Source organism: Anolis carolinensis, chromosome 6 (genome assembly GCF_035594765.1).
Source record: "Anolis carolinensis isolate JA03-04 chromosome 6, rAnoCar3.1.pri, whole genome shotgun sequence".
NCBI classification, from domain to species: domain Eukaryota; kingdom Metazoa; phylum Chordata; class Lepidosauria; order Squamata; family Dactyloidae; genus Anolis; species Anolis carolinensis.
The window spans coordinates 32,727,083-32,745,343 of record NC_085846.1 but is presented as its reverse complement, the minus strand read 5'-3'; the positions used below and the strand labels follow the sequence as shown (position 1 = coordinate 32,745,343).

At 40.1% G+C, this 18,261-nt stretch overlaps 1 protein-coding gene across 1 annotated transcript in view; it reads left to right on the top strand.

Annotated features, from left to right (window-relative positions):
• Window positions 1–18,014, top strand: part of rapgefl1 (Rap guanine nucleotide exchange factor like 1) — an 83,079-nt gene extending 65,065 nt beyond the window's left edge. Inside the window, exons 10-15 of the mRNA XM_008113358.3 lie at window positions 503–593; window positions 4,700–4,750; window positions 5,568–5,655; window positions 6,366–6,430; window positions 11,937–11,991; window positions 14,135–18,014. Of these exons, the coding sequence (XP_008111565.2) occupies window positions 503–593; window positions 4,700–4,750; window positions 5,568–5,655; window positions 6,366–6,430; window positions 11,937–11,991; window positions 14,135–14,259 (475 nt within the window). The 3' untranslated portion in view covers window positions 14,260–18,014. The remainder of the gene's footprint in view (window positions 1–502; window positions 594–4,699; window positions 4,751–5,567; window positions 5,656–6,365; window positions 6,431–11,936; window positions 11,992–14,134) is intronic.
• Window positions 18,015–18,261: the final 247 nt, after the last annotated feature.

The window sequence follows — 18,261 nt, the reverse complement described above, 5'->3', positions numbered from 1 at the left end:
GACAAAACTGTCAGAGGGCTTAGTAACTAATTTTCCTGAATGATAGAAGCTTTACTCTGCCTGATAAAATTAGCTACTATCAAATCATTCATTACTCACATCTGCATTGGCAGCAGGAAGCCAAAAATAGGCACTCATGGGCTAACCATTTGCCAGACCTTAGATGCAGCCTGCATTCATTGGCCATGCACTGGAGACAGGAATGATGAATGAGGACACAGTATGGCTGTTTCTTTTGCAAGTGAGTTTTGTGTTTCAGACTAAATTTCAGTGATGGCTCCTCCACCTCCCCATATCACTGCATTCCTGTATTGATAAAAAAGATGTACTTCATGATTTCTGTCTTCCATGCAGCTGTTGAAACATACAGGACCCTCTGTTAGGCAAAAAAGCTGCAGCCTTTATGTGAAGTCTGAGAATGGTGAAATTGGCGGAGATGTCTCAAGCTTGAGCTTTTTTCTGTCTAAGTTAATAACTATGCTCCCTTCTTGTCTCCTCACAGATGTAAACAGAACCAGGACATGTTAACATTCTATGCTGTGGTCATAGGGCTAAACAATGCACCTGTCAGCCGCTTACGTCTCACCTGGGAGGTAAGACTATGAAGGTGGGAGGAACGTGATTTGTTGTTCTATCTAAGTCTGTAAGGGGTATTGCATGTGTAGTCTCTGCCAGAGTTTACAAAATTCCTTTTGGGATATAGCCCCCAGAATCCCCCCAGCCAGCATGCCAGTAGTCCTGTTGTTAGAGGAATTTTGAAAAATAATTTTCCAGCCAATACTGTCCTTCCAGGATTTACAAATGCAAGTATTCATTTTCAAAACTATCTTGCCAAGCTGTTTAAGAATAAGCCGTGTGGGCAGATAGCAAATAAAAGAAGCATCTTAAAATCAATGTAAAGGGAAAAAAGCAAAACTAGTTTTGCAAAAACGTAAACCGCAAACTGCCACTCTCAAGAACCTGCCAGACCAGCTTCTTTGAGCAAGGGCTTCCAGAACACCACAAAAAATGCTCTCATTCTGTTACAAAACCCAAAGCTCTTCTAAAGGCCCTTTAAATCCAAAGGAACACCCAGACATACTTCCCATCGAATTCAGTGGTCATGAATACCCACTGGGTGATCTTGGGCAAGTAACAAACTATTAGCTTCAAAATCCTGTGCCTTAGGGTCAACATAAGTCAGCAATTACTTGAAGGCATACAATAACAACAAATCTTCTAAAATATCAGTGTGTAAGACAGTTACATTTGCTACAGCAGATTGAGTTTTCCCCATGTTCAAGCTTTCAGTGTTGTTTTTCATTATTTGGGTGTAAAAGGCAAAAACTGGTAGAAGATAAATGTGGTAGAGAAGGGTTCATCTTCACACCTTTTAAAACAACCCCCCCCCCCCAGCCTTAAAATATGAAAAGTAGAGACCCACCCATAATAAGATGTATTATACTATACAGCAGTGGTTTTCAACCTGGGATCCCCAGATGTTTTTGGTCTACAACTCCCAGAAATCCCAGCCAGTTGACCAGCTATTAAGATTTCTGGGAGTCGGAGGCCAAAAACATCTGGGGAGCCCAGGTTAAGAACCACTGCTATACAGAGTTCGCTGAGAGAAGTGTCAGGAGATTTCAGATTATTTTTTAGGTTTTTTTGAGACTGAAAGCTGAAGTGTCTTATAGTCAGCTTTCAAACCGTGGTATATACTTTTTTCCATAGTTTCCATTGGTTCAACCTATTGGTTTTCTAGTTATAAATGGGGAAAGCCAGGCAGCAAATAGGAAGAGGCTACATACATTAAAAACATATTAAATATTTGAATCATTGTTATACTTTTCCTTAGCTAACTACTAAGCAGAATGAGGTGGCAGTTTCATAAAAGTTGCCCAGTTGTGAAAGAGCAGCAGAATGTTAGTTTTTTCCATTTGGATTGACAGGGAGGGGAGAAGTATTTTTGATATATACAATATAGGGATGTAATAGTTTGCCAGTTTACTTCTCAAAGTAATGTTGCCATTTTCTTCCCACTGCAAAGAAAGTATTTGAAGATTGCAGTTTTCAAATACTTGTTGCAGTTCAAGATGTCTTCTTCGTAAAATTCACACATGGGTTTTTTCGCACCGAAAACAGCATTTTCTGCATAGTAAAAAATAGGGGTGGAAAATAATATTTCTGTGCAGAAAATGCTGTTTTGTTTCTTGGGTTGAAAATGTTGCAGTTGGGGACTTGCTCTGCAAAATTTGCGTATTACAAAGAAAATGTCATTTTCTGTGGAAGTAACAAGGTTTTCTGCATGAAAAATACTTTTGTGATGTATTCAAATTTTGTATGTGGTGATAATACATATTTCTTCTATGAGGCAGGAAACAACAGTAGATTAGACACCAGTTAAAAGAACATATAAAACCAATTTATATTTACAGCCATCATAAAACTTGCATACTCCTTGTTTTTTGTGTAAAAAAGGTATGTGTGCAAATTTGTTTTTTTTTCTACAAAAAAACCCTTTCTATGCAATAAAAAGTTCACATAGAATCCACTGTAAGTAACATCAAATAAGTATATGTAATAGTCTGACAGCTTTGATATTAGTGTATGCGTAGGATTTAGTTTTGGAGAACTTGTTGACACATTTCTCTTTGGCATATAAACAAATACATGTGCACATACTTGTTCAATCTTTTTCTCTCTGTCCTCCCGTCCTCTTATATCCACCCACACTCCTTCCCTCTCACTCTGTGCTTTAAGTCCTTATGCAATAGCCATATTTCCTGTTTATCAGGAATTGTGGATACATGTATTTTGTCAGTGCCCCCTCCCCCCCCCCCCCCCACATTTGTTGTACTCCTCCCTATAATTTCACATAATCTTTCCCATCAAACTGGGTCACCAGTGTGCAGGAAGATAAACAAGGAGCATTCAGGCTTCTAGAAGCAACCAGACTGTCTCCTGAATGATGATCCCAGTGCTGGACACATGGCAGGGTGTGGTGTTGTACATTTTCCTTGATGCATTGTGTTGGCTGAGTTTCATCTTGGGTCTTGGTGCTGAGAGGCCAACATATTAAAGATACTTCTTTTCTTGTATCTCTCCATAGCATAAATCATATGTCACTTGAGAAAAGCACTGGCAGACACTTTGCTTCTGGATATATATTGCTAGTTGCTCCTTTTTCGCCCCCATTTTGATTGTCAGTGTGGTGCTGGTGGTTGGAGACCAGGGTTCAAATCCCCCCAATTATGGAAATCCCCTGAGTGATGTTGGTTAACTCAAATTCTCTCTCGTACTCAGAATGTGGCTATGGCAAACCTCCACTGAATAAATCTTGCCAATAGAACCTTAGGATAGGGTCATCATAAGTTGGAGTCACGTTGAAGAATTTAAAATTATTTCAGTCTTGAATAAATGTAACTCCATTTGTGGTCTTCACATCTTTAATAGTTTTTCACTCAACAATTCAGGATCTGCTTTTGATACTATTAAGAGCATTTTTTCCATAGTGGTGCCACAAATTTGGACTGCTTTCCACAATTAGGCCCTTCATGCACTCTCTCTCTCTTACTGTGAATATGACTAGAGTTCTTGTTACATTAACTGGACCAATAATTCTAATCCTTACATTTGGGAACTTCCACACACATAGAGGCTTTTGAATACTGATTAAATATGTGAAGGCAAACTACAGGGATGACCACCACTTGTACACCATCGCTAGGGGCATCTGACTGATATTAGAACAATTGTGCTGAATTCAGGGGACCCCAAAAGGCAATTCTTAATGTTATTTTAAATTATGGTCATATTTGTTTAATTGCTGCACTTTAAAAGTACTTTTAATCTTTCATAAGCTACATTGGCTACTTCCTAAAGTGTAATGAAAGTGTAGAAAAGGTTAAAGAAAATTAAGTGTCACAATCGCTCCAAGCACATCTTAGAATGGAACCATCTTGGTGTTTCTTTTCTCTGAAATGAACCTGCCACACCTTTGAGCGTTGAGGCCAGTACCTGTTCTCAAATGAGTCACTGCATAAGCAATCTCACTTCCAAAGATGCTGCACATCAGGACTAGTTAAACACCAACATCTAGGGTGACTCACAGGAGGAAACAAATCCTGTTGGTGTAATTTGCTCAGTTGGTTCATCTATCTCAACATGTACAAGGAAGTCATGCTCTTCGATTACATGTGGAGCTCACTGTTGCTAAACTAGCTATATTGATAAATGCATGAAGGTGTACAGTACACATTCTAAAGCTTCAATCTTACTGCCTTAATCTGCTGGAGCCCAGGGCAGCCATATCTAGGGTTCTTTCACACTATATCATTACAGCACTGTGATTCTACCGCAGCTACTGTAGCAACATCCAATGACATCTGAGATTTGTTTAGGGAGAGGCATTTAGACTTCTCAGCTAGAGAGAGTTCATCAAACTACAAACCCCAGAATTCTATCAGATATAACCATGAACATTAAAATGGAATCATAGCACTATAATTATGGTCCAAATTACGTGCTGGAAAGACTTCAATATACACCTGTATTTTACACAGAGGGCAGTTGGGAGCCTTCTGTCCATAAAGAATAACCCACTTGAATCATATAGGAATGCCCAGACTGAATATGTTATACTGAGTTTTATTTAACTATTAAGCCCATTCTTACCATTTTGGATCTTTCTTTCTCTGAAATGTTTGTTTTCTTTTTCTAGAAGCTTCCAGGGAAATTTAAGAACTTGTTCAGGAAATTTGAGAACCTAACGGTAAGCCATTCAGAGGTCTCCTTGAAAAAGACTGGTTTTGTGTGGTGCTACAGAACATGGCTTATCATGTTCCGCCCTGAGTCCCTTCAGGTGAGAAGGGCAGCATAGAAATGATGGATGGAAACAAACTAGACATTTCACAGTTCAGACAGCATTTCAGCCATGAATAAGTCAACTTTCGCTCTGGCCTTAATTTCTTTTTTTATATATCCAATCTCTTGAAATATTTTGTTTCAAAATTCAGTGCAGAGCCTCTCAAGTTTCCTGAAAGTCCAAATATTATAATGGACGTGGACCTCCAGTCTTATGGAGCTGCCCCCACCCCTGATTTTTTCTTGTTTGGGGCCTGATGTGGTTTGTGGGTAAAACATTGCCTCCTGGCCTGTTGGACATTGCCTGTTGCTGACCTAGAATACTGCCCCCAATCCTCTACCAAATCCTCTAGAGACCAGCTTGCATGAAAATGTTTGCTGATGGCATGGATTTGTTGTTGTTGTCATTTCCCATAACCACTTTTGCCAACCCGATTAATTAACTAGTCAGAAAGATGTGCATTCCTGAAGGTCCCAGGTCACAAATAACAGAACAGTGAGAATAGGGAAGGGCTTGAACAACAGGAGCTTTATCAGGTGTTCATCACAGATATTATGAAATGCAATTTTTTACAAACCTGGCCTCTTTCATATGTCCGCATTCTTGGCAATCTCCATGAACAAGAATTATTTGTACAGCATTATAGCCGTCACTGTACTTTGGGAACAGCTTAGTTCTTTTTTCTCACTGAAACTGTAGTCCTTTTCTTCCTTTCACATGGCAGGACCCTTGTCGGAATCATAAAAGCTACCGAGAAGTTCTCTCTAGGATGAAGCCTCCAATAATCCCCTTTGTGCCCCTAATCTTAAAAGGTGAGTGACAACTACTCATTGCTTTTCTGGAAAAAGGATTTTTAGAAAAGTGCCTTGGTTATACCAGTATGGATTGAATTTTGTACAGAGAATATCTGAAATAAGGTAGTACCTATCAATAAAAGCTAATTCCCGGTTTCTGTTACACTTTAGTCCAGGCATCCATCATCCTCAGAACACAACTGAAAAAAACCCTTCTGTAGATGAAGGACGGGGGGGCTATGTAAGCTTGATTGGGAGTGATTGGGAGTTAGGAAATAGAGATGAGCCACATGCAACACATCCTTTCTTATATGAAATAATGTTTTCCATTTACTCTTGTATGAAAGATAAATCAAGGACATTGTTGTGAAGAAAACAAAATAAGCCCCAATATCTTTGTATAGTCCTCACTGTACGAGATGATTTGTTCACTTCATCAACCCTATTGTCATTGCAATATGGAAGCCTTTCTTAAATATGAATATAATCCCATCTTTGAAAACATATATTTAACTAGTATTAGCCAATAATAAAAATGTCTCTGAGCATGTCCAGAATGCCTTGTTTCATACCATCATTTAATTACGACAGTCTAGCCTCAGCAACTGGAAGAAAGGCAAAGGGGCTTTAGATCTGCATGGTATAAAAATTAGAATCCACCGTTCCTTCCGGTCTACCTCCTTCTTTGCTCACTTTCCCCTCTTTTTCCTTCCCTCTAACTCTCTCAGATCTGACGTTTTTGCATGAAGCTAGCAAAACTTTGGTGGACGGACTGGTCAATGTAGAGAAGCTGGTAAGAACATACCATCACCATCCCATCCTTCTCCCTTAATCCTGGCATGAACTGTACTACATAGAAATAATAACATTCTTACTTTCTCAGTCTGTACAATAGGAGTGATAACAGTACAAAATTCAGATGACTCTAAAAGAAAGGAACAGTTGTAGCCAGTAGAGCAAAAATATGGTTTCAAACACTGAAATAAAATTGTCTGTCCCACACATTGGATAGACTGAGAAATACAGCCCTACATTACTGGCAACAGCTCCACTATTTTGCTAAGATCCGATGGATATTGAAGTTGAAGGCAATCAAAGATAAGAGGTGCTGCAAAATGTGATCACTTGTCTTGTTGATATCCTTTTACCTCCATGATGAAGATCTTGAGATGGAATAATTGTGCCATATTAAAATGGTCCAAATACATGTTTATATGGCATAATACCTATAGTGGGATTGGTCAATGCCTGGATCCAGACCCATATGTAGGCCAACCCTTGACTGTCGCCTTTCCCCCATAAGTGATATATACATTTGGTCTGTATGTCTGACACATGGAATATAACTTGCACCTATTTGCACCATTTACAGTCCAATGTTTTTGAAAAGGTCTCTCTAAAATTCCTCCTCCTCCAAGCCAAAAAAGAGAGAATATAGCACCATTTGTACCAGCAATAGGTTGATCTCCTTTCCTCGCTGCCAACAGGGGTTGCCTCTTGTAAATAGGGGAAATTGGGAATCTGGACTTGTATCGTATTTCATCCCGACTGCTAAGAACAATAGCTTGGCCTGGGGCCTGAAGTGCAGCATGTGGAAGATATTTTCTCTCATGGTCAGGGAAAAAAAGGCAGAAGGCCAGGCTCTTCATATTTAGGGCAGGCCTGGCTAGTCCAGTGGCTCTACAGTCTGCTGGTTAAAGAGGTCAGTACTGTTTGTACACTCTTGTTCGGCACAGACCAACGAAAACACGCAGGGCTGGCTTGACACATTTGCTGCCCGAGGCAGTGGACATGCTTTTTCCTTCAGCTGAAACACTGTACCATTGCTAGTACTAAAGTAAAATCTACCAACCATACTTAAGGGAAGGGTGCAGGCCAAAGGGTGCAGGCAGGCTGTATGACATGCACGGCTTTGTCTCGTATCACTGCACTACTTGTTTCCATTCACATACCCTGCTGCCTGAAATTCACCTACCCTATTCAGTCTAATGAAAGCTCCAGCTCTGTCAACATGATGGGTGCAATGCTGCCAGGACTATCCTGGGTCTTGAGATTTCAGGGTCAAAACCTGAGATTTCAGGACAGTGTCATGAGGGAATGATGTCAATAAGCATGATACATTAAATACACTATGTAACACAATTTTTGTTCCTGGGTCATACATTCCATTTCCTAACTGGTTCTATCATTGAAAAGGTTTATTAAACTGCAAAGGCTTTTTTTTTTTTGCGGAAATCCTGCAGCCCATTTTGCTATAGTTTTTCAATGAATATCTCATTGAGTTTCAACCAATTCAATGCAGTTTGTGGCAGCCACAAAAATAAATTTTCTGGAGTATAACAACCACTTTCAAAGTAAGTACTGCACAATTAAACAGGACATTACACTTTCAAACCAGGAACAGATTTTTTTCCAAATTTTGTTATATAGTGATATCATCCACATTTGCACATAGAATGTTGCTGTGGCCTAGTCTGGATAATTTGAAAGAGCAGGTTTCAGATACATGTGATTTCACAATGGTTGTGAGTAGGCAATATTTGTGGTTGTTCCATTGTCTGGAATACACAACATATTATTGTCCATGTGATAAGGAATCAGTGTCTTGATACAAACCGTAGAATTCTAAAGATTGCTTCTGAGTGTAAATATAGACAGAAGGATATAGATCTCATTCTTTCTCTGCCCTCCCCTTGGGGTGAATAACGGGGACGTGGCGTTCTTATTGGCCACACCACCATGTTATTTTCCCGCTTGGAGAGGCCATAGGCCCCTCTCAGGGAGCGACCACAGTGGCTTCTCCTCCTTATTATCACTGTTGTAGTTCTTGTTAGTGGGTGGGTGGGGCCCCAAAGATGTACCCCTTCCCTAAGAGTTAGGGGGGTCTTCCTAAATGTCTCCCTTCCCTCTCAGTCACTCACCCTCGGGCCTCCCTGGAGGTGTCTTCCACTGTTGCCTTGGAGGTGATGCTTTCCCCTCCTGAAGCGGAAGGAGGCTCTTCCTAAATGCCTCCCTTGTCTTCCCTTCCCTGTCAGTCATCGTCAGACCACAGGCTACCTCCACCTTTCCCATTATGGCCTGTCTCCAAGGCAGAAGGAAAGGCCCTTATTCCCCTCCGCTGCTTTCCTCCCTTCCCTTTTCCCCGCCGCTTCTGGTTTTGCCTCAGCCCTTGCTGTCTCTGCATGCCCTTCTCCTCCTTCCTTAAACATTTGTTTGCAGTACAGCGGCTGAGCAGCTGTTGCTTGTTTGTCCGACAGATGGCACTGTTTATGAACCAAAGCATGGTTTTACATGTCTTAGGCGTGATAGGTATGTTATAGTAGATATGCAAATACCTTAGAACACTTTCCAGTTTGAATGCTACATTGGTTCCAAATTTTGAAGGAATTCGTGGAGTAGTTTGGGAGATATGAGGTCCCTCACAAACGGACATTACATTTTTATTTATATAGCTATATAGGCTGAAGTTACAGTTAAATATGTACCTCAGAACAAACTTACTGAGCCTATCTTGTCTGTAACTTGGGGACTGCCTCTATTAAAACATATTTCTGTAAAATGCACAAAACAAAAATTAGAATACTCCTGGAGAAAATCATATGCTAACTCAGATCTGCTGCAGGGTTAGACCAAAAGGGCACCATACAAGTCTATTGTATCAATACACAGTCAGTGTACACCACTGCCATTTCTGCCCTGAAGAGAAATAGATGTAGGAGTCTTCCCTCTCTCCCTTCTGTTTAGCCTGTCATAAGGACACTGACATGCAAGAATCATCAGTATGTCCCCTTTTATGTATCTGGAGAGCAGTTCTTATATCCAGCTCCACCAAGTGAATGCAGACTGGGTTTCTGAGGGTGTGAGGAAGGAAACCAGTGGTCTCCCAGCATCTCCCACTGTGGGCCCCGTGACCCCCATCCTCCCCCTTGGGCCTCAAGGGATTAACTAGCAGTTGGGCCTCTGCATGCTTTCCAGCCCAGTGGGACAGTAGGGTTGCCATGGCGACGGCTTCTGCAGAAGCTCCTCCAACTCTCCTTGCCGAGGTGCCTGCGTGTGCGTGTTGCGTGTGCAGTATCATGATCTGCGCCAGAGTTGTCCCAGATTTTTCAGACCCCTGGGGAGAAGGGGAACGGCGGGGAAGGAAAATGAAGCAGCATCGTTGTCAGCTCAGCCCTCATTTTCCCTCCCAACCCTTTCTCTAAATTGACCAGAAACCTAGAGCGTGTCCGATGTCGAGCATTTGTGTCATCCAGGAAGAAATCCCCGTGCTGTCCTTATTAATCTAATGCGTGCTAAGCAAATATATGGATACAAAATTGACAGTAGTGCTGAATGTGAAATTTTGTCTCCTTTCTCTTTGAATCTGATTTTTTCTTAAGTGCTTTTTGTAATAACAGAATAGGTTTGCTGTAAAAGAACAATGTCTCAATATCATTATCGGACAGTAAGGGAGCTACGTATAAAATCTGCAAACCATCTTTAAAGAGCATCCCAAAATTATTCCAGTTGGTAGAAATGCGTGTTTCTTCTTTTAAAAAAATCATTATATATGGTTATTTTTTTTAATTGGTGCCACTTTAATCACTTAATAATAACAAACATGCTTAATTTAGTGGGCGAAGTGGAACAGAATGACAAATCTGTCTTCCCTCCCTCCCTCCCTCTTTTTTTTGTTTTTTTTGTTTGGTCAGAGCTGGTTGAATTTAAGGAATCTGTCATAGCCTTCTCAAATTCACTTTTCAGAATCTGACAGGATAGAGAACAGCGGATTGGAGAGAAAGTGGCCTGAAATGTCTTCGCAGAGGTTTAACATAAAATCCAACCAATAGACAGTTTTTATGAGCTGTTTAAAAGAGAGGCATAGACTACCCCCTAGTGGTTCAAAGCTGGAAACAACAAAAAAGAGGATTTATTTATTTATTTATTTAATAGCTTGGGTATCCAGTGTTGTCCGGTTATTTGAAAAAGTCATTTTTTAATTTTACAAAATGCATACGGTTGTGGGTGAACTACAACTCACATCATGCTGGGCTAACCTTCTGAAATTCCACCAATACTTAGTTTGTCATGTTGGGCAAGTTTGCTCTAAATCAGTGGTTGTCAACCTGTGGTCCCCAGATGTTTTTGGCCTTCAACTCCCAGACATCCTAACATCCGGTAAACTGGCTGGGATTTCTGAGAGTTGTAGGCCAAAAACATCTGGGAACCACAGGTTGAGAACCACTGCTCTAGATGCCTCATTGGTAGGGTTCAGTGTGCTCTCTGGTTACAGGGTAAACTACAACTCCTGTTATGGTGAGTCAGTCCTGTAGGTTCAGTTGGTCATGGAGTTCTGTGTGCAAAGTTTGGTCCCGGTCTATTGTCTGTGGGGGTCACAGTATCTCCGGATGTAGGTGAACTACAACACCCAAATGTCAAGGTCAATTCCCCCCAAACCCCTCCAGTACTCAAATTTGGGCATATTGGGTATGCTTGCCAAGTTTTGTCCAGATCCATCATTGTTTGGGTTCACAGTGCTCTCTGGATGTAGGTAAACTACAACACACATACATATTTTCACTTTTATTATGTGTATAGATTAATATTACTGGTTCCCGTCCCCTTGATCAGGTCATGTAAGTGTTATTTATTGCTATAATTGTATTATTTTACTTTGCTTAATAATGTGTTATTATGTTGCTATGTAATGTTTGTGTTGTTTTTATGATTGGAAACCGCCCTGAGTCCCATCCGGGAGATAGGGCGGTATATAAATAAAGTATTATTATTATTATTATTATTATTATTATTATTATTATTATTATTATATTTATTAACTTTATTTCTACCTCATCTTTCTCCCCATGGGGACTCATGTCATCTTACAATAACATGACACAACCCAATACATTTCACTAAGGCCCCATATAAACTGCCAGATTATTTGCTTTGAACTGGATTATATGGCAGTGTAGACTCATATAATTCCGGTTCAAAGCAGATAATGTGGATTGCTTTGATAATCTGGATTATATGTCAGTGTAGAAGGGGCCTGAGTTTTACATCCAGGACCTCTCTCCCCTTTGAATACCAAAATTTGTGGGTGTTTCTGTTCCATTATGTGCAATGTCATAATAATATGGTGTTCTCAGTTTAAATTGGCACAATCAAGGTCTGATTTTTGGATTGTTTAAAAGTGTATTTTCAAGATGTGGGTGGTTGAATCTGTGGATATAGAATCTGTGGATACAGGTGGGTTGACATTCTTAAGGTTTGATAGATATAATAATTAAACTGTATTTTTTTCCCTTTGTTTGTAGCACTCAGTAGCAGAGAAAGTTCGGACAATCAGGAAGTGTCGGAGCCGGCCCCTCTGTAAGTATCAAACTGCAAAAGGAAACAAAAATGCAGTAATTGGTCTCACAACTATTTCTTGATATTTGCTTACTACCCACCATGTGCTGAGTTGTAGAAGGAAAATAGAAAAAACATATCCTTGCTGAGACAGATAACAATCAGCATTAAAATACAGTAGAGAAACAACTCAGACGTGAAAAGGTAATACCAGGAACTGGTCAGATTGTAAAATTTCATCAAGCTTTGAAACATGCATCTTTTCGAAGTTTGTCTTCACAGCACTGAAGTTTAGAAGCTTGCTTTTCTTTCAAAATGAATGCAGTTTCTCTCAGGCTTGTGCACCTGACAGAGCAGTTCAGAATAGATTTAGGTCCCTTCTACACTATGTCATTCAGATGATCAAATCAGATAATCCACATTATCTGCTTTGAACTGGATGATATGAGTCTACATTGCCATATAATCCAGTTCGAAGCTGATAATCTGGATTTTATAATGAAGAAGGGGCCTGAATCTGGGTTTTCATGGATAATTGACTCAGAAATGTTCGTATATTACGTAGGATAAAATGGCCCTGTCAGGCAGTAGGTTAGATTTTTATAGGAAGACATCAAGTTGTTTGTTCTTGATCATGGCCGAGATTATAGATTAGCTAATTAGTTAAGTATACTTAAGTGATTCTTCCTGTCTCAGCACTTTACACATCCCATCCCAACTTCCTGGGCAGCATCTGCTTTGAGCAACTGATCTATTCTCCTGTTGTTCAGGACACAGCAGAGTGACATTTCTCCTCCTAACAATGGTCTCCAGTGCAAGGAGAAATGGTTTCTGACTGTCACAGTGAAGATTGCTGATGTGGAAGGGCTGCTGCATCCCACCTGACAGGAGAACAAATCCTCCACTGCTCGCAGTTGATATTCGTTAAACTATTGAATACATATGGATCGTGAAGATAATCAGTTTTAAATGTGTAACTCTAGGTTACATATTTGTAACTGTGATTGTGTTTACCAGCCCAAGTTATTACAGTGCTATATTTTTTATTGCAAAGGATGAGGAAAGACAGCTGTGAGATTTTCTGCCTCGGGTGCCAAAACCGTCTAACTAGTCTTGGGTACATTCTATGTGAGAGGTGGGGCATGGTGTATTACTGTGCCTCAGGTAGCAAGATGTTTTTGGATCAAAGTCCCAAGGATCTGAGATAAGCAGGTATCCCTACTCATGGTATCGATTGTTGGGTTGCCTCATTTAATGTTGCAAGCTGTGTGACTAGTGTAACCTCCTGTGCCGCGCCCCAATTTAATCTTCTTTGCATATACAAAACTAGTATTCCAGAGGGTAGAAGAGAACCTGCCTTTCTTGATACAAAGTTTTAATGTATGACCCCATCTACACTGCCGCTATAATGCAGATTGAACTGCTTTATATAGTCATATTATCCAGTTCAGTGCAGTTAAACTATGGCTCCTTCTAAACTGCTATATAAAATCCAGATTATCTGCTTTGAACTGGATTATATGGCAGTGTAGACTCACATAATCCAGTTCAAAGCAGATAATCTGGATTATATGGCAGTATAGAAGGGAACGGCATTAAATTGATCACATGATTCAGTTCAATCTGCATTATAATTGCATTGTAAATGGAAATTAAGTGGAGAGCTATTTTTTGTAATAATAATAATAAAAAAATTCTGACCTGCCCTCTCTCCCCAGAGGGACTCAGGGCAGCTTACAAAAGACAAAAACAGAAATGGCAAACATTCAATGCCATAAGCAATACACTTAACACATACACATATTATTAAAACACAATTGGACAACTTTTAGATGGATGACAAATTCAAACATTTACTTGTCTACAGTCAGTATGAAATAGTTTAGCCCTACAACATCTCTTTGCTCATAAATTAACATTGGGGAAGTGATCTTCAAGATTTCTTGGGTTCCAATTCCCATCAGTCCATGTCAACATAACCAGTGTTGAGAGATGGTGGGAGTAGCAATTGATCTATATGTACGTTAAAGAATCTATTCAATAAAGCAATATTTAATTTAACTTCAGAATTGTTTGGCTGGCTCTCAAAAAAGCAGAGGTGTTGTATGAGTGTAGTAGCAGCATATTTTATGTCTCTTTTTGATACTTTTCTTTTTCCCTGTAGGCTTGGAAATGGAGTCATCTCCCCAGCAGTTGCAGACAAAAGCTTACGTCCGGCAGTTTCAAGTTATTGACAATCAAAACCTGCTCTTTGAGCTCTCACACAAGCTGGAGTCAAACAACCAATGAGGCCACAGCCCATAGGTGGGCGTTGCCAGCAAAGAATGTTTACTCCGTGCGATACTCAAGCACTTTTTAGATGTACAGGGGTTCTTCCTAGGGTTGGCCCAGGTTGGAAAGAACATCATGGAGTCACCATACGGCAGGGATGCTCAACCGTGGTCAGGGATAGGCCAAACACTTTGGTGTCTGTGGCACAAAATTGAATGGCACTTTGCCTTCCTATATTTAACACGGTGAGACACAATTTGCTGGGAAGTTTTGTTGCCAAGCCTGGCACCAAGGCATTTTGATACCATAGATGAAAAATCCAAATAGCACCTTCCCCAGTTCTGTTGCTGCCACTTTAACTGTGCCCTACATCTGTATCCTTTGCTTAATGGGAGAACTGGCCCTGTCTTTTGTGCAACCATGCTGGAAACAAATAGAAGCTGCACTGCAATACGTTTGGGTGGGCTTTTGTGGAAAAACTTCCCAGTACATTGCAGCCCACTACTTACTTTGCCACATTTCGTGGCATTCAAACCTGAGGCGACTTCTTTGCCTTGCTTCATGGTAGAACTGCTTGTAACTGCCTTTGATAGAGTCACTAAGACTGAGAGGAAAGACAGAGGAATACAGCTGCGAGTTGTGGAGCAATATTTTGTGGAGATGATCAAACCAATACTGGATTTCTTGACTTGCTTGTAGGGCAGCTTGTGCTGTTCAGACAATATTCCTCCTCTCTATGAGCATACGAGAACATGGTTGGGTTTGTTAAGAATTTACATGCATGCAAGTCCTTTTTTGGACAAGGCATGGTCCTAAAGCTTCCCATCCTTGGCACATGTCAAGCTTTCAGAAAGGCTGCTGTTGCTCCTTCTTATCAATGGGGAGAGGGAGGCAATTCAGGCCATGAAGATCCAGCTTCTCTGACCTCCTGGAGAGAGAGAAAAGCACTATGCTTCATTTGAAGGAGAATCTTCACCCCACGTCAGTTGCTTCTATATAACCTCAATCATCCCTCTCTTTCCCCACCAATAAGCAACAACAGCAGAGGCCACAACTAGGGCTTGACAGGCAGTGAGAGGACACAGATCTCTCTGTGTGGAGCTATGTGCACATTTAGGATCTTTGGAAATCATCAATGTTTGAGTCGGAAAAATAAGCTTCCAATTAATTGGATACAGTCCAGCCACAAGGAACGCTATGTGCAGAAATGTCAAGAAGAGTTAACTTTCTGCCTTTCAGTCCCAGCTCTTCTATATCCGACATTAATGTGATTGATGTTTTCCATCTTGGGCTGGATGTGGAAACCTTTTTAAAAAAACAATTATGGAATAATACCAGGAGACTCTTAAAGGTGTCTTCTCAGGGTACAGTCCCAGACTGTGAATAATAATTCTCATTCAGGTAACTGAGATAGGAAAATGTGTTTGCTCTTTGTGTTAGTATCCTTCTGACTTGCATAAACCAATAGGACAGCATTGATGGGGGCATTTCTGCTGACTTGAAGTAGCCTCGAAATTATTTTGTCCCCAGTGAACGACTCTGCCATAATACAGGATAAAGAATACTCAACATTTGCCAAGCAACAATTCCCAAGCAACTGGGTGTGTTATGGGAACTCATGACAGTTAAAATGGTACAAACTGTATATAAAGATCAGTTTAGATTAATGTTATCTCTGGTTCTGGCTCCTGTCTGGGTGTCTTGTATAGCAATAGATGTTGGATACATTCATTTTTTGTAAATGCCTTAGAAGGGGCAGGGAAAAGAAGCGAATACTCCCTTCTGTTGGACCAATCTCTGGATAAATGTTACTCTTGAGTCCTGGAGGTTCTGCTCTAGCAACATTGAAAGAGACCAGGAAGTCGGCTATATACTAGACCAGGCTAGAGCTGTGAAGTTTTCTTTCTCCATAGTCTCTTTTGAGCATTCAAAGGATACGTTTGAATATGCAGCTGGCACTCCACATTTGCGGGTTTGACATTTGTGGTTTTGATTAAAATGTTCATTCTTAGAATTCCTAGATCAACCAATGTGACTATATGGTCAACTTCCACCAGTGGCTGACCATAGAATCATGCTGGAAGGCCTTAAGATTTCTAGAGATGTGTTTTCTTCATTTAAAAAAACCTAGCAATTTTTAAAAATCTGTGATTTTCACTTTTGTGGAGATCCTGTACCCTTAACCCCATGAATGTGGAAGGCTGCCTATCTTGCCCTCAAAACAGTGCTAATGGTTATACAATGATGAAACAGTTATGTCCTTACCCTACAGAGTGCCTTTAAAACAGAGGTTGGAAACTGCTCCTTTTAGTTTTTGTACCAACAAACCCCCTTTTAACAGCTGGAATGCTGCTTAAGAGGTAATTTTTGGGAGCTGAAGCAACGGTGAAAGGAAAGGTTAATATTCAATAGGGCAGGATTAATATAGGCTTGGATTGAAATTTTATGTTGGAAGTGGGATGCTCTTTTACTGCCCTTCAACCTCCTCCTCCAATTGTATAAAGAAACATGTGATACAAAAGTATTAAGAGGTTCTTGACCCCTGCTGCAATTGATCTTGAGAACACACTTTCAAAAGCACTAAATTTAATTCATGCTGACAGTAGTGAGATCAGAATCAGAGATATGATTTATTCTAGATTAATTACATGGAAAAAGAATAATAGGATTTGTGGACCCTCCACTGCCATCTCCAATAGGTTTTAACCAACTTTCTGCAGGACAGACTGCCACAAATGTTCTTATTAGTCTTTCCGTCAGATCACAAATAGGAAATCTATTTTTTATTATAACTGGGGCGCTCTAAGAAATATGGCTGCCTTTCCCAATCTGGTGCTTTCCAGATGCATTAGACTACAACATCTGTAATCCCACAGCTAGAGATTGTGGGACCTGTAATCCCACATCCAGAAGCACTTTAAAGGGATTATGGATGCCAATATAACAAGGCATAATAACTCCTGCATCATGCTTCAGGGCTCAGACCCAGCAGCAGGAATCTGTTTTCAGTGCCATGGTGCAATCCTGAAAATGTGAACTAATACTGAGTGCCTCTGAGCATGTCCAGAGTGCATTTCCCATACTACTGACTAACCATAGCCCACTTCCACACAGGATGTTCAGGTTAGAGGGGAAGCACTTTTCTTTTTAGAAATGTTTTCCCAGTCATGTTTCTAACAGCTTTAATATGTGATCAAAATTTTAATATCAAAGAACGAGATACTGGAAACAATTCTCTGGCATTTAAAAAATGTATTTTGTGTTTGCTGACTTCCTTTCTTTGTTTTTATAAAGGATTGTGTGTGTGTGGGTGTGTGTGCAGGGGTGGGTTTGCCTTTATGGGCTTCTGTTCAGGGACTTTTTGTTTCAGGGTCTCTCGCTTTTGTCTATATTTCTTTTTTCTCTCTCCTGGAGAGAGAGTGTTTCAGGTCCTAATGCGAGGATGTGTATATGAATATGTATATATTTATATTTTTAACAAGATCTTCTCGAATTGTACATTTATTTTTTAAGGAAAGAGCCTTGTATCATATTGGAGCATTGTACAGCAAATTTTCTACTGTTGGAATGAGGGAATGCTTGCCTACACATATAGCCCAATAAGCTTCTGCGAGGTGGAATGTAAGCTGTGTTGTGTCGTTCTAGGGAAGCTCGGTTTATTTTTGGTCTGGCTGTTGTTATTATTATTGTTATTGTTTTGCTAAAGAAGCACTTGGTGGGAATCCAAATTGTGAAACTAAAATATTGTAAAAAAAATAAAAATGATAATTGGCTTTTGATTGTATGGATAATTTCTTCTCTCATAAATCTTGCTATGCAAAAATTTCTCAGGAGACTAAGAACAGAAGGGCTTTCCTCATGGTTGCCACACTTTTCAAGATCCCACAACAGAATAATTTCTTCCAGCTTTAATAAATATACACAAATGTCTTGTTTGGACTTGGGTCCCATCTACAAGGTATTTCATTATTTACTTATATGCAAATACTAGTGTCCCAATATCTGAACAAATCCAAAAAC